At 42.0% G+C, this 13,591-nt stretch overlaps 2 protein-coding genes across 3 annotated transcripts in view; both read right to left on the minus strand.

Annotated features, from left to right (window-relative positions):
• The window catches only part of CEP152 (centrosomal protein 152), a 28,018-nt gene extending 19,182 nt beyond the window's left edge, over positions 1-8,836 (minus strand). Inside the window, exons 1-9 of the mRNA XM_076347811.1 lie at positions 8,805-8,836; positions 7,308-7,430; positions 4,512-4,612; positions 4,202-4,268; positions 3,623-3,967; positions 2,966-3,134; positions 2,073-2,213; positions 921-1,060; positions 425-625 (exon numbers count right to left, since the gene is read on the minus strand). Of these exons, the coding sequence (XP_076203926.1) occupies positions 425-625; positions 921-1,060; positions 2,073-2,213; positions 2,966-3,134; positions 3,623-3,967; positions 4,202-4,268; positions 4,512-4,612; positions 7,308-7,394 (1,251 nt within the window). The 5' untranslated portion in view covers positions 7,395-7,430; positions 8,805-8,836. The remainder of the gene's footprint in view (positions 1-424; positions 626-920; positions 1,061-2,072; positions 2,214-2,965; positions 3,135-3,622; positions 3,968-4,201; positions 4,269-4,511; positions 4,613-7,307; positions 7,431-8,804) is intronic.
• A 2,961-nt stretch (positions 8,837-11,797) lies between these two features.
• SHC4 (SHC adaptor protein 4) overlaps positions 11,798-13,591 on the minus strand; it is a 33,968-nt gene continuing 32,174 nt past the window's right edge. For both annotated transcript variants that reach the window (XM_076347813.1, XM_076347812.1), the window contains one exon: positions 11,798-13,036. In XM_076347813.1, coding sequence (XP_076203928.1) covers positions 12,881-13,036 — 156 coding nt within the window. In that variant the 3' untranslated portion in view covers positions 11,798-12,880. The remainder of the gene's footprint in view (positions 13,037-13,591) is intronic.

A 13,591-nucleotide genomic window follows, 5' to 3' on the forward strand; every position in this document is an offset into this window, starting at 1 on the left:
ATCATTTTGAGACTAAAGCTTGGCGATAGACTATTTAATAACCAGTTTTTCTTGCAGCAAAAAAATCACATAATTTCTTAATTCATTCTTTTCTTTCCCAGATTTATTTGCCGGTACTCTTTTAAAAAGAGACTGTGCACAGAATGAAAGCTCAGGAGAGAAACTAAGACAATTAATTCTTGCCTCCTCTGCATCTGCTGTGTACAAACACACTATTTGAGCTCACAACTGCCTGGAGATGTTTACAAAAACATACCACATAGGCTTCATAATATTGAGACTTATGTAGAATTTCCTTTCCATTTGCTTAGCAGCTTCCAGAAGGAGTTATTAGAATTACAGGTCAAGAAGTGCTGTTTAGGAAACACGTGGAGCTCTACCGCCTCTCCAGTACAGTACTCAGCATCCTAAAATAATTTCTCACCTGCTCTCGGAGTGCAGATTTTGTAGTATCAAGTTTCTGCTCTAATGATAATACTTGCTTTTCATACTTCTGCTTGAGTGCTGAAACAATGGCCTCGTGTTGTTCTCTGGCTCGCTGAAGGGCATCTGATCGCTGAAGTTCTAACAGCTGCTTCTGCATGCTTTCCATGGCGACCTCTGCCACTTTGGATTGCTTCAATATCTGTAGGAACAGTATTACAGTAGCTCCCAGTTACACGTATTTTACTTTTGCTCCAATATTCTGTATGTCAGTTCAATCTTTTTGTGCAAGAGTTGCTAGAAGTCCTCAGATAATGCCTGGATTTTAATACAAACTATTCTCCACTGATGCATCCTATTTATTCATCATATATTCAGCTTCTGCAATGATCATGAACAGTGTTTCAAGAGACTAGCATTTATGTTTAATGCAAATGGACCACAAACATAACTGTAGAGATCTTCCACAATAAACAGTTGAAGAATATTTATAGTACCTGCTCCTCATTGGTAGTAAGAGTCTGAATTTGAGTTTCAAGGGCCTTTATTTGACCTTCAAGATGCACTTCCCGTTCCTTTCCATTCTGATAGAGTTTTTGAGACTCACGAAGACTAACAGCCAAACCATCCTTTTCATCTTAAGAGAGAGACACACAATAATTGTGCGAGAAACATGGCCAGCCACCCAACAACTTCATGGTACACGACTGTTCGGTACCCCTGCTCTACAGAACCATTTGCTATGAACCCTCTGTCTCATGCTGTGGGCAACAAGCAGAGGACAGAACAAAAACACTCAGTCAGTTTCCATCCAGTAACCAGTCTCTCCCCCTGATAGCTGGAAGCAGTCAGATATATCGTACCTTCAGAACCCTACTGGAAACAAGCCCCATTCTGTCAGCACGAGGCACTAGCATCATCCCTTACACCGTTCAAAGGGAGAAAAACAAAGTAATTCCTCTGGAGGAACAGCCAAGACACAGCAAAATGGTTGACAGCTGAAGTTTTATCTCTCCTTTGACCTTTTTCCATTCTAAAAATTATATTCTTAATTCTTTTAAGCTCACGACTCCTTTTTGTCTGTTCCTGTAAGAAAAGGGAGGCCAAGACAACCACCAGTCTCCACTACAGCTCTGATGATTTTTGAAGAGCTTCTCCCCACGTACAGTCCAGGAAACGGCTTGTTAAACCAGACAGCACAAAAAAAGGTTTTTTCATAGAGGTACACTACTACTACTGGAGTTCGGGTTGGGTTGGTTTGTTTGGTTTTTTTTGTGGGTTTTTGGGGGGTTTTTTGTTGTTGTTTTTGGGGTTTTTTTTTTTTTTTTTTTTACTTTTAACACACCACTTTGGCAAGCCTCTCACTTTTCTATGCATTTTTAATGCCTGGCACATGGGGACTCTGGAATACAATGGTGGTCTTGAGAATGCAGTAAAATTTAAGCCAGTTATGCAGTCAGGCACTAATGTAGAGAATTTTCTTTAAAACAATGTTGGGGGGAGAGGGTTAGGTCCACATAATCCCAAATCAAGTTTATAAGTCTGATCAATACCTGCGGAGACACTGCCCAAGTCAAAGTGTCAGAATAAAAAAAGTTGCTAGATATGAAAAAAATCTAAGAATTAGAGATCCATACAAAAACATTTACCTTTGACCATTGAAAGCTGATGATTCAAATACCTAATCTGCTGTGCACTCTTTTCTAGCTTTTCATTAAGTTCTTCCAGTTGTCTTTCTCTTGCTTTATTTAGAACTTGAAGTTGAAGAATCTGCATATTTTCTGAAGAGTCTGCCAAATTTCAAATAGCATACAGACAAGTCAGCGCAGTCAACTAACCAAGAAAGTCATGGTCGCAAGTAATTCCTGCCCCAAGATAGTTCCTTCATACATCGCCAAATTCACTGTTGGTTCACAAAATCCCATCAATTTTTAATCCATGTTTGATTCACACCACCTGAGTGGCTCTGGTAGCAATGGCTGAAGAATTGTAGGAACTACCTATGCAGTTCAAATCTAACAGCAAGCCCAGACAAAAAGTTTTAAGTGCTGTGAATTCACACACAGTCTTGCAGCCGCTATGAATTTTCAAGCTGTCTAAGAAGCAAAGTAGTTCTGTCATTTGAAATGTACCTAACAGAAAAGCCCAATTTGGCATCAAGCAAAGTATGTCTCCTAAGGTACAGCAAGTCATTATTTACCAATATTAGAAACGATACAAAGCGCCAGCAAGACTTGAGATCAAGCCATCAAAAATAATTTCATTCACAGTCTCGCCAGTCAAAACTACATTTTTAATAGCCTGAAACTCAAATACCCTGATCAAAAAAAGCTGATTTCTAGATAAAGTGGAAAAAACAAAACAAAAACAAAATTAGGGCTATCACAATGTAAGCTTAGAGCAAAATAAGAGATCATATACACCAACATACTTTTAGTTGTCCTCTTACTAAAAATCTACTGAAGTCAACAGGTTTTCTGATGCTGATTTCCAGTGGTCTTTTCACACAAGCTTATTTCAAGCCTAAACAGCAAACACTTACTTTCATCATTGCCCAAGAATTCACGTTGCAAATCTTCAAACACTTCATTTCTTCTGGTTCCTTCTTGGATTATTGGAATTTTTTGATGAATGCCGTTTTGGTATGGTTTGTAAGTCACTTTGTAAGATTCTGGCGACTGGCCACTGACAATGTCAGATGCAACAAATTGCTGTTGTGACAATATATACGTAAGAGGAAACAAATTAAAACTACAACTGTAGTCTTGCTCGATGAAAGTATTTTTCATTTTACAGGCTGACATTAAGAAGAGCTCTAGTAGCTCTTTATTTGCAGGCTCCAATCCAGCACACCATTTAAATGTGATTGAAAATTTCAGGAAAGCTTCCACTTTAGGAGAGCAGTGAAGTGTCAACTTCAATAGAGTAAGCACACACTTAAGTGAATCACATTCATTCTACCTCATGGAATTCTACCTAGCCAACAAGAGAAAAAGAAGAAATCATAACATGCAGATATGAAATTCCAATTATTTAACACTTGGTTGTTTTAACATGCAAAATAGACTGCAGAAGCCTCCCATCACTGTTTAAACTGGTAATAAGAGACTGAAAGCATTTAGAAATATTACTACCATTAGTTAAAGACTTGTGAAAAATTTCCAAAAGAGACAGAAAAATGCATCAGCTTCTGAAATACCTTAAGATGTTCCTTTGGAGCATTTGGAAAATTTATTATTTTATTTTGCTGACTGTTAAATTCTGGTTTATGCCCATTTGCATATGGCTTGAAGTTTTCTGGAAGATGATACACGTTGTTCTGTTGATAACAACTTGGAGCATTAAACCCATCTCTACCAAGATACACATCATCAGGATCCTCTTGACCGTTCTGGCCACAGTAATCATCTTTAACATCATATAAATGTTTCTCCTCTTCATCGTTATGTAGGCCATTCCAGTTCTTTCCATGTTTTTCAACATGACCACTTTGCTGGTCACACAAGAATTGTTCAGGGTACAAATTTTGTCCTTGTTCATAACCCTATGAATGGGTAAGAGCTTTAGAACCGCTCCCTCAAAACGCAGATTTCCCCACCACCACCCCCTTTTTCTGGGGTTACCAGCCCTCAAGTTAGAAATACTTCAAATGAATAGCAAAACTTGTCACCTACATGAAAAGTATTCCTTTAATGAATTTAAATAATATTTAGCATGTTATTATGTTGTTAGGAACAAGCAGTTCCTACTAATGACATCACTGCTCATACAAGCTTACATTTTGAGGATCACTTATCAATGGATGATCGTTCCACCTTCCATCATGCTTCCCAGGCTCATGTGATCTAGAGAAAGACAAGTAGCTTAACTATGTACTTATAACTCCAGGAAAAAACAAAACTAAACAAACCATCTCTTCGTTAAATTAAGTGGCATCTAGACTGTTTCTCATGGGACACAAACCATACTGCAAACTGCACTACGGCTCCCCTTTCATTTGGATTGCTTTTACATGCCTCATCAGCTGAGATTTTGCTCTATTCTCAAAAGCCCAACAAATAATAAAAAAATGGTGTAAAATGCCTTACTGCTCCTCAGTCTCATGAATGCTACAGTCCGAATAGCTGGAGAGCTGGTCTCCACTGTCCTCCAGCATATCATGGGGAAGGTCTGTCAATAGTTGTTGCAACTGAAACAGAACAAACAACATTCATTATATGCTTTTCAAAAGAATGCATACAAGTTCAGTCCAAAGAGACAGGCAAAATAGGCCGCTCGCACAAAATCCTGCTTTTCTTCCTCCATTGGAAAGTTCACAACACTGGAATTCACAGAGAGACTTATACCACAGAATGCTTAATAGACCAGAGTACCAACCTAATGACTTTTCTGGCAAACTCTTTTTAAGAAAAGAGCTGTACCAAAAAGAGGCAAGGGAAATACCACCAGATAGACGTGTCCCAGGACAGACTACTTTTGAAGAATGATTTGTAAACTAATCATGCCAGGGTTTCTCCTCCCTAAACCCCAGGCAAAAGAGGTACTGGACATTCAAAACGTGCTCTTTCTGAGGAGTCTGGATTGAAATCCAGGTAAGAACTTTCCAGCCAGTGTTACTAGATGCAAGAACTCATCAATGCAATGATTAGTGGTCTGCTCATGTGTTCAGACGAAGTCACCAAGCAACTGGACACGAACAGAGAAAAATACCACTGCTTCTAATTCTGGAAACAGACAGTCGTGCCACAAAAAAAACCAGCCCACAACCAAAACACTCCTGAACTTACTTGTTGTAATGATTCCCATATAGAATGTACCTCTTCTTCCAATTTTCAGGGATGCTTTGATATAGGGCCACACATTGGGCTTCTTGTAGATCTGAGCTATGCACTCTCTTTTTCTTACTAGGTGATTTGAGAACTACACAATATATCAGTTATTACATGCAGTTTCTGAACCCTAACCCTTTTTTTTTTCTCCAAACTCTCAAAGCATGCGTTAACAAGAGCAGAAACATTAGCTGCCCCATGCTAAATACCCTATTATCTTTTCTTTGTTAAAAAAAACCCCACCACCCCCAAACTCCAAAAATAAAAAAAATCCACAAAACAAAAGTTATAATCTACAAAAAGTTTATCTTAAAGATACCATGTTTTCTCAGATGCTATTTTAGATGCTCTCTAAGACCAAAGGTTAGGTGAGAAGTTAAGGACAACCCTTCTAGGTGTCTACAGAACAACAGAGCACCAAAAGTTTGTTCCTAGAAATTTACTAGTGGCACAAAGAAGTTTCGCTATCATTAGAGCACCCTCTAGATTTATTATATCTCAGCTCCAGGAAGCAGGAAAGAAAAGGCAGCATCATTCACTGAAGATCGCCTTTCCTTTGCCCTGCTTGCAACAGCTGAGGACATACTCAAGCACCATAGGTTTTGCTGGTCTTGCACCACTTTGGAAACTTAAAGTCAAGAGAAAGCAGCGCATACACAGTTCACAAATCATCATCATGAGAGCTCATATTTAAACTGAGCTCAGCCTACCAGGTTAGCTAGCACAGGACTCCAAATCTTAAGTTAGTGTTAAAGTACTCTCCTACCATGTAGACCTCCCCAGTTTTCCAAGAACAAAACACCTCGCCTGCTGTGGCGGAAAAACTAACGCAGAAAGTCTTGGATTACGTCTCAACCAGGGAACACAGCAGAGCCCGTGTTTTAGCCTCCTAGCAGGCTAAAAGCCACATCCCATTGAAATATCTACAACATGTACAGTTTTGTGAACCCCACCTTGCCCCAGTTCAAACACACATGACTTACAAGGATTATCACTAACTTATTCCAAAGAGGCTGCTTGCTTTGTGCCCGCTGCCTCTTGTCCCGTCACTGGGCACCACTAAAAAGAGCCTGGCTCCATTGTCTTTACATCCTCCCTTCAGGTGTTTATACACATTTATGAATTCCCCCTGAGCCTTCTCTTCTCCAGGTTAACAGTCCCAGCTCTCCCAGCCTCCCATTACAGAAAAGATGTTCCCCTCAACACTCTGAACTTATAATCCTATTTATGCACTCTCTCGCTCACCCACTGTAATAACCCTACAATTATTTCACTACTTGTTCTCCTGCACAAGCACAACATTCTTTATCTGGGTAGAGAGTTTTGGAACAGACATCAGATTCCCTACAGTGTTTGCAATAGCATCTTTCCAAGTTGAACAGCTACTGTTCTACTACACATTTTTGTGAGCATTTGTGTCTACATTACCTACACTCTAGACCATGATCCCTGAAGTATATATTGGGGAGGTCACCTGACATGAACATGATTTACCACCCTGTAAGAAACCATCATACACATTCATGTTAAACACACGTTTTGCCAATTCTCTTTATGAAACAAACAGAAACATCCAAAGTATTTCAACTAAAAAAAAAAAACCACAAAAATTTGAATATATTTTTCTAGAGATTGAAGTATGTAATTTATAATCAGAATTTTAAAATTCTGATTATAATTATTCCTCATTCTTTTCTAAGCTAACCAAATTTTCAAGTGAAAGAGAGCTGTTGCTTTCCAAGTATTTTTAGTAAGTGAAAAAGCTGCCAAGAAATACAAAATGTAGGTGACACCAGCCTTTTGCATTTGATCTACTGCGTGGGCAAGGAGTAACGGTCTTCCAGCCACTACATGTGACATTGCGAGGCTCTTAAGATGCAGTATCTCTTTATCTCTTTACTTTTTATGCCACTCTTGCAAAGCACAGTCTGCACTCTGTTTTGCTGTTACCAAAGACAGCATAAAACTTTTTTTTTTAAAAAAACACTTAAAAGAGAAAAATGGGAAGAAGCTAGATACACAAGCCGTCAGATTAAATAATTTGTTCTTTTTCACCTCTTGTTCTCTTGCATAATCCTCTTGGTCATAGTCTTCATCTTCATGTTGAGTTTGTAGAGCTCCACTATCAAAGTCAAGGGACATTGTTTTCTAATGATGGTTTTGAGTATCCAGCAAAACCTATCGCAAGACAGGAAAACATCACATGTGAGTAAAAGGGGGGGGGGAACTAAAAAGTACCACCCTCACTTCCTGAATTATGTAGCCAGACACACACAAAAATAAATTTTTTGAAACAAACATTGCACGTTACCTATATCATTCACTTGAGCTTTTGTTTCTCAGTATATCCAATGCTACTCGTTTTTAAGAAGTTAGCATTTAAAACAGATTACTTGGGCTTTTCATATGCTGACATTATAAAATTACTGGAGTTCACTTACAACCAGACATTATTTTCTTCGAGTTCTAACACGGTATGTTACACATATGCTGTGATATATGTTGATAGTTATGTCCACTTTTAAATCTTGCTTGATTTATTTCCAGAGAATAACTGTATTTTGTACTAAATACTGAAAGTATGCTGCTGCTTGCGCATTTGGATAATAGCTCTGATAGGAAAAATAGGAAAAGTATCACGGAAATAGGAAAAGTATCGTGTCAGTTCCGGAATTAACTGCTTAATGAGGAGACTCAGACTCCCAAGGACTCCTCTGCACTGAGTTCACAGTAAGCTACAGCGCGTTAAGTGCTGGCCCGCATTTGGTTGCGAGAGAAGTTACTCCCCGATGAAGAGAGACTCCTGACAAGCAGTTACGAACTAGAAATGATTGATGAAGATTTTGCAGAATGGCACGTTCTTTGAGCGTACAGGCGTAGCACATGCTGAAGTCCTGGCTCTGTAAGAAGTAAGCTTTACAAGAGCATTATCCCCAAGTTAGAAGACGTAACGCCTCGTTTACTTCATTGTGTTTAAAGGACCTGCTTGCCCACCGATATTCAAGGAAACTCCGATACCGTTAGCAGGAACCCTATCAACGCGCGTACCCGTCCCTGCGCACCCCCTAAAACACCAGATTCCACAGCGTGACCGCCTGCAACGCCTCCCACGGAACGATGCTGGAGCAGCTCAGCCATCTTCCCCCCACACCCCCGCCAGCTCTGAACGGCCACCTGCCCTCCCGCCGCCCGCCCTCTCCTCTTCCCTTAAAGCCCTTCCCGACCCCACGAGCCGAGGCGACCGGACGAAAGGATACAGCCCCGTTTCACCGGCTCGCGGCCCGCAGGAGCCACAGTCAGTCACGGAGAGCCGGGGGGGGGGGGGGGGGAGCAGACCGCGCGCGCCGCCACAGGGCTCGTCGGCCGCCGCCTCAGCCCCCTCACGGCGGCGGCGCGGGGCTGGCACCTGGCGGGGACGATCGCTGCCGTTATTCACAGAGCGGCCGGGGAAAGCGCCTCCCGCCGGGACCTCCTTGGCCGGCTTCGCCCCAGCCTCTGCGGGGCAGGAGGAAGAGGAGGAGGCAGAGCGCGGTCCCGAGCACCGAGACTCACCTGAGCCGCCGGGCGCCGCGGCCGCCCGCCCGCCTGCCTGCCTCCCCCGGGCACAACAGAGGCGCGCCCGCCGCTCTTCCGCATGACAACCGAACCTGCGCCCGCCGCCCTGACTGGCAGCCGCGGGCGCCAACCGGCGGCCGCGGCATCGCCTCGCAGCGCAGGAAGGAAGGCGGGAGGGCGGGACGCGCTCGCCCTGCCCCAGTCGCGCTCGGCTGCGCTGCAAACCCGCCTCCGCTGAGCGTTCGAAAGCAGGCGCGCACGGCAGCGGGAACATGCCTGGCTAGCTGATTGGCTAAGCGGTCGACCAACGGCTGTGGCTCTTTTGCGGAGGGGCGGGGTCTCCCCGTGACGTTACGGGTGCGCGCGCAGGGCTGGGCGGTGGGAGGCGCCATCTCGCAGCGAGACGTGGCAGTTGCCTGGCAACCTGCGATGGCGTTGTCGGAGAGATGCCCTCGTGAGGTCACAGCCCGACGGGGTGACGTCATGTGACCGGAGGCTGGTCCTCACGCCAGCGTCGTGATGAAAGCTGACAGGATGGCACGAGCATCTCCCATTCTAGAGCAGCTGCCCGGCTGGGGTCGGGGGATTGTCGCAGTTACCGCCCCTCTCCTCACACAGGGAGCCGCCTGCAGCCCGTCCCCTCGTCCTCACGCTGCGCCCGTGCTGACGGAGTGGTGATGGCGCACGATGCCTGAGGCCCCGGGCTGAGCTGCTCGCGGGGAGACCCTTCAGGGGGGCTCGGCCGTCGCCCGCTGAAGCCCAACGGGAGAACGGGAGCAGCCAGGCCGCACACAGGCGGCCTTCGCCAGGCGGCCTTCTTCAGGGCGCGTAGCGCTCAGGGAGCCGCTCTGCTTCGAGGGCTTACTTCGTTTAAAAAATTAAAAGTTTCTCCGAGCGAACAAACTTCTTCCACAGAATTGCCTGTAGCAGGCGTTGGGGGAGGGAAAAAAAAAGAAACCAGAAAGGTTTTTCGGACAATGAGTGTCTGTTCAGAGATGAGGAAGATAGGAGATAGCTCCATCTGGTGACACTTGCCCTCAGCAGTAACAATGCTGCCTGCCTGCCCTAGCAGCAGAATATGGAAGCTGTGGTAGGAGAGAGGCGTTTGGGTCATTTGTTAACGACATTTTTATTGATGGGAGCAAACAGATATGTGTGTTAACATGTTTCAGTGACATTTACAGGAGCTTTGAAAAAGAATGAACATGCTGTGCCTTGTAAATGTGACGTTATAGGCAAAATTAGCTGTTTTTCCCAGGCGTTTCTAGTAACCATTAGAACAGATTAACCAATTCCCCTTGGCATTTTCACAGGCATGAAACGATTTTTTTTTTTAAAAAAGTCTAAATGTGCCTGACAATTCATATTAACTTTCTCGAGAACTTTGCAAAATTCAGATAACTTTTTTTTTTTTTAACCATGGTTACTTCTTCTAAGACTTCCACCCAGGAGATGACAGTGTACTTTACATGAGATGGCTGGTCCACAGAGGCTAAAAGCAGCATTAATAACTAAGTGAAGGCACATAAATGTTAGAAACCAACAACTGAGTTCCTGGTTCCGGCTCCAGAAGAATGGATGTAATTTATTCTAGGAAAATGTGCGTTGTCTGTAACGCATGGATGTGTTGCGTCTGAATCGTATCTGTAATTAGTTGGATTCTTTGCTTTCTCTCACATCAAGAGATTTTGAGATAGATACACTAGCACCCAATTATCTCCCTTTTCTTCACTTTTTCCTTCACAGTTTTGCTTCAGACACATACAAAAGATGCAGGAGCAACCAAACAAATATTGTGGTCTTACTGCTATTTAAGTTAGTGATATTCAAAGAGGGAGACCTAGACTGTGTCATACTGCGATCCAAACATCACACACTGACTCTGGATGTTTTTATGCATTGGTAAAGTGAAATTTGGTGAAGTGAAAAAAGTCCCCAACTCAGTATCTTGACTGGCAAAGTCATACAACTTTGATCTCATACAATCACAACTCCAAACGCTATTATTCTAGTCCCGAGTAACTTTGATTTGTACTAAAAATAGAGACGGAGTTCTGCACATTTGCCTTCTATGACCTGTCATAAAACTCAGGTTTGATGCAAAAATCAAAACCGCCCTATGCAGGTCTTTCTCTACCCTCGACGTGCCACAGAAGTAGCTATTTTTGTTTCATTGTTTGCTCAATAAGCTCATGTCAAGCACATTATGAAGTTTGGTAAGACGTCAGAATAGAAAGCATACTGTGCAGGGATTTAGTATTCCAGTTACAGTTTCTTGCCAACTATCCTTGCAGGGGCACAAAGCTTGAGCGTGAACTCTTGCTGGGGGCCTTCTTCACAGGTGGAAAACCTTGCACAGGACAGAACAGGCATAAGCTTGAGCTTCTAGTCCAAAGGCTTGAGGTATCAATAATGCCAGACTATCAGCAAGGAAATCAACTACTGTTTTCGAGCTTCTCTCTGCTTCCGTATATGTAATTGAGTATTTTAATCATGTTATTATCAAGGAATGAAATACATTTTATGCCTAGTGGCTGAGGACAAGAATAAAGATGTTTTTCAGTCAGCTCTAAGCGTGGCTCTTCACATCATATTTTCCCCTCCAAGAAAGCTTATGTCTTCAATAATTTTATGTGTATATGACCCCTCTTGTTTTCTAGAGAAAAGAGCTCTTACTATAGTGTCCCATTTAACATGAACACAGGGAAAAGAACAGAATGTATTTTTTTATAGTCAAGTCTTCCAGCAATTGCTGAACTCCACAACAATTGTCTGCCTTATGGAACCGAGCTGGTGGCCTGGGAGACAGAGGGAAGGTCCCTGCTCGTGCCAGAAGACACTGCTTATCTTAAAGGGACAACTTTCTCGGGCCGTCAGCCGGACTACCAGTTCATTCCCCAAATCCCCCCTGCCTTTCTTCAGTTACTTATTAAATCGCCGTTTCTTCAACAGGAAGCCCAAGAAATCACTGTTCACTCCGAAGATAGGATTGTTCGTATTTGGAGTATTTATTGCGGCAAAACAATTCATAGGTTTCCTTTAAAAGACTTTTTTCCATGTTTAGGAACAAATGGACCCTACGTGAAGAAAGGGAAAACCGTCTCTTGTTTTGGAAAGAACACTGAATAAGGGCACATGCAAAGTTCAAAGAGTCTTTTAAATAGTTTTCTCTCAAAATGTATCATTAGTTTTGTTCAGCTTCTCTAGTTTGTAAACAACTATGTAATCAATGAAAATATATTTAGCCTACCTTTAAAAAGAGATGTCTCCAGTATTAATTGGTAATAATAGTAAAATCATATGCAAGACAAAAATATTAGGATCTAGCATGCCTGTCCTTTAACAAGTTCTATTCCAAAATTATATTACATATATTAATTTCAACTTTGTAAATGTTGCATAATCTCAAATCTTTGATTAGTCAGACAGTGATAAAAAATGATTAAGAAACCGGGCAACCTTTCTGTATTGTGAATACTATTCATTTCAAACGTTACTTGCTAGTAAAGTGCTGTTACAAGCAAAATGAAATTGTTAGTGTCTATCGAAAGCAGATGACATTTTAGTAATATTCAAATTGTATTTGTTTTGGCAAATAGTTAAAAGCTTAGACATGTTTGTTTAACCACCCAAAACTAACTCGGTATAAATAATATTGGTTTCCAATAATTCTATGCTAAAAGGCACATACTAATGTTCCAGCAGTTCGTTCAAGTGAGCTTTTGCATGTAGAGGTTTAATTGTGCTTTTAAATAGTTACTGATTCAGTATGACCTTGAAAGTGACATTTGTGCATGTCTAAAATACCTTCCCACAAATGAGTCTCTCACTCTGAAGGCGTTATTTCGTTAAGACTAAGATTATATATATCTATATAACTATGCTTGTTGATCTCTATAGATCTACATAGATATACACATATACATATATTCATACATACACACACAAAAGGGTATCTTCTGGAACAGCAGCAGAAAGTGCAGTCTATACTTTTTTGAATTGTCTTCATAATAGAAAGTTCTCGGTACAGTTTTCAGATATGAATTGTCTTGGGATTTGTGAGATCCAGGGGATTATTTGTGATACTGCATGTGTCCCACATTACTCTCTTTCCTTACAGGCTGCTTCAAGCTCACTTCGCTTCCAGAAGAGATGATTGGCAAATTATTTTCCATGTGATACTGAATAAGATGACCCACGCTATCAAATATATGGTCTTTGGTTCTCACCTAATGAAAGAAGCAAAAGCATATATTTATGGTCAGATTGTGCTTGTAACTGGTTGGACATGAGCCTAGCGCATTAAAGTCAAAAGGCATTTAAGCCACTGAACTCCCCGGAGCAGGATCATTAGGCTGTAGGCAGCAATTCGGACCTATCCTTTGACCTACCGTTAGCTGACATGAAGAGCAGAGGACCAAGTTAAAGAGACTGTATGTAGAACTGGGCTGATTCTGCTAAGGGGAATGAAATAACCTTTCCCTCCCCCCCCCCCCCCCACAGAAGAGAGATGTTTTCCCCTAAATCCCACTGAGGATTACTTTTCTGATTTACTCCCTCCTCTGAGAGATGTCACTCAAGAGTGCTCTTCTAGCCCTGAGCAGAAGCAAGTAGAATTGAACTGACAACAAACCAGCTCTACCTTTGCTGTATCCAGAAGTGCGTTACTAATCAAATTCATTATTTAATGTTAGGGCTATTTTTCTAGCAATATAATAATGACTTAAAGGATGTGTTAAGTGTATACACTAATTATCAGCACCTGGACTAACGACAATATTTAA

This window comes from Aptenodytes patagonicus, chromosome 10 (assembly GCF_965638725.1).
Source record: "Aptenodytes patagonicus chromosome 10, bAptPat1.pri.cur, whole genome shotgun sequence".
In the NCBI taxonomy this organism is placed as follows: domain Eukaryota; kingdom Metazoa; phylum Chordata; class Aves; order Sphenisciformes; family Spheniscidae; genus Aptenodytes; species Aptenodytes patagonicus.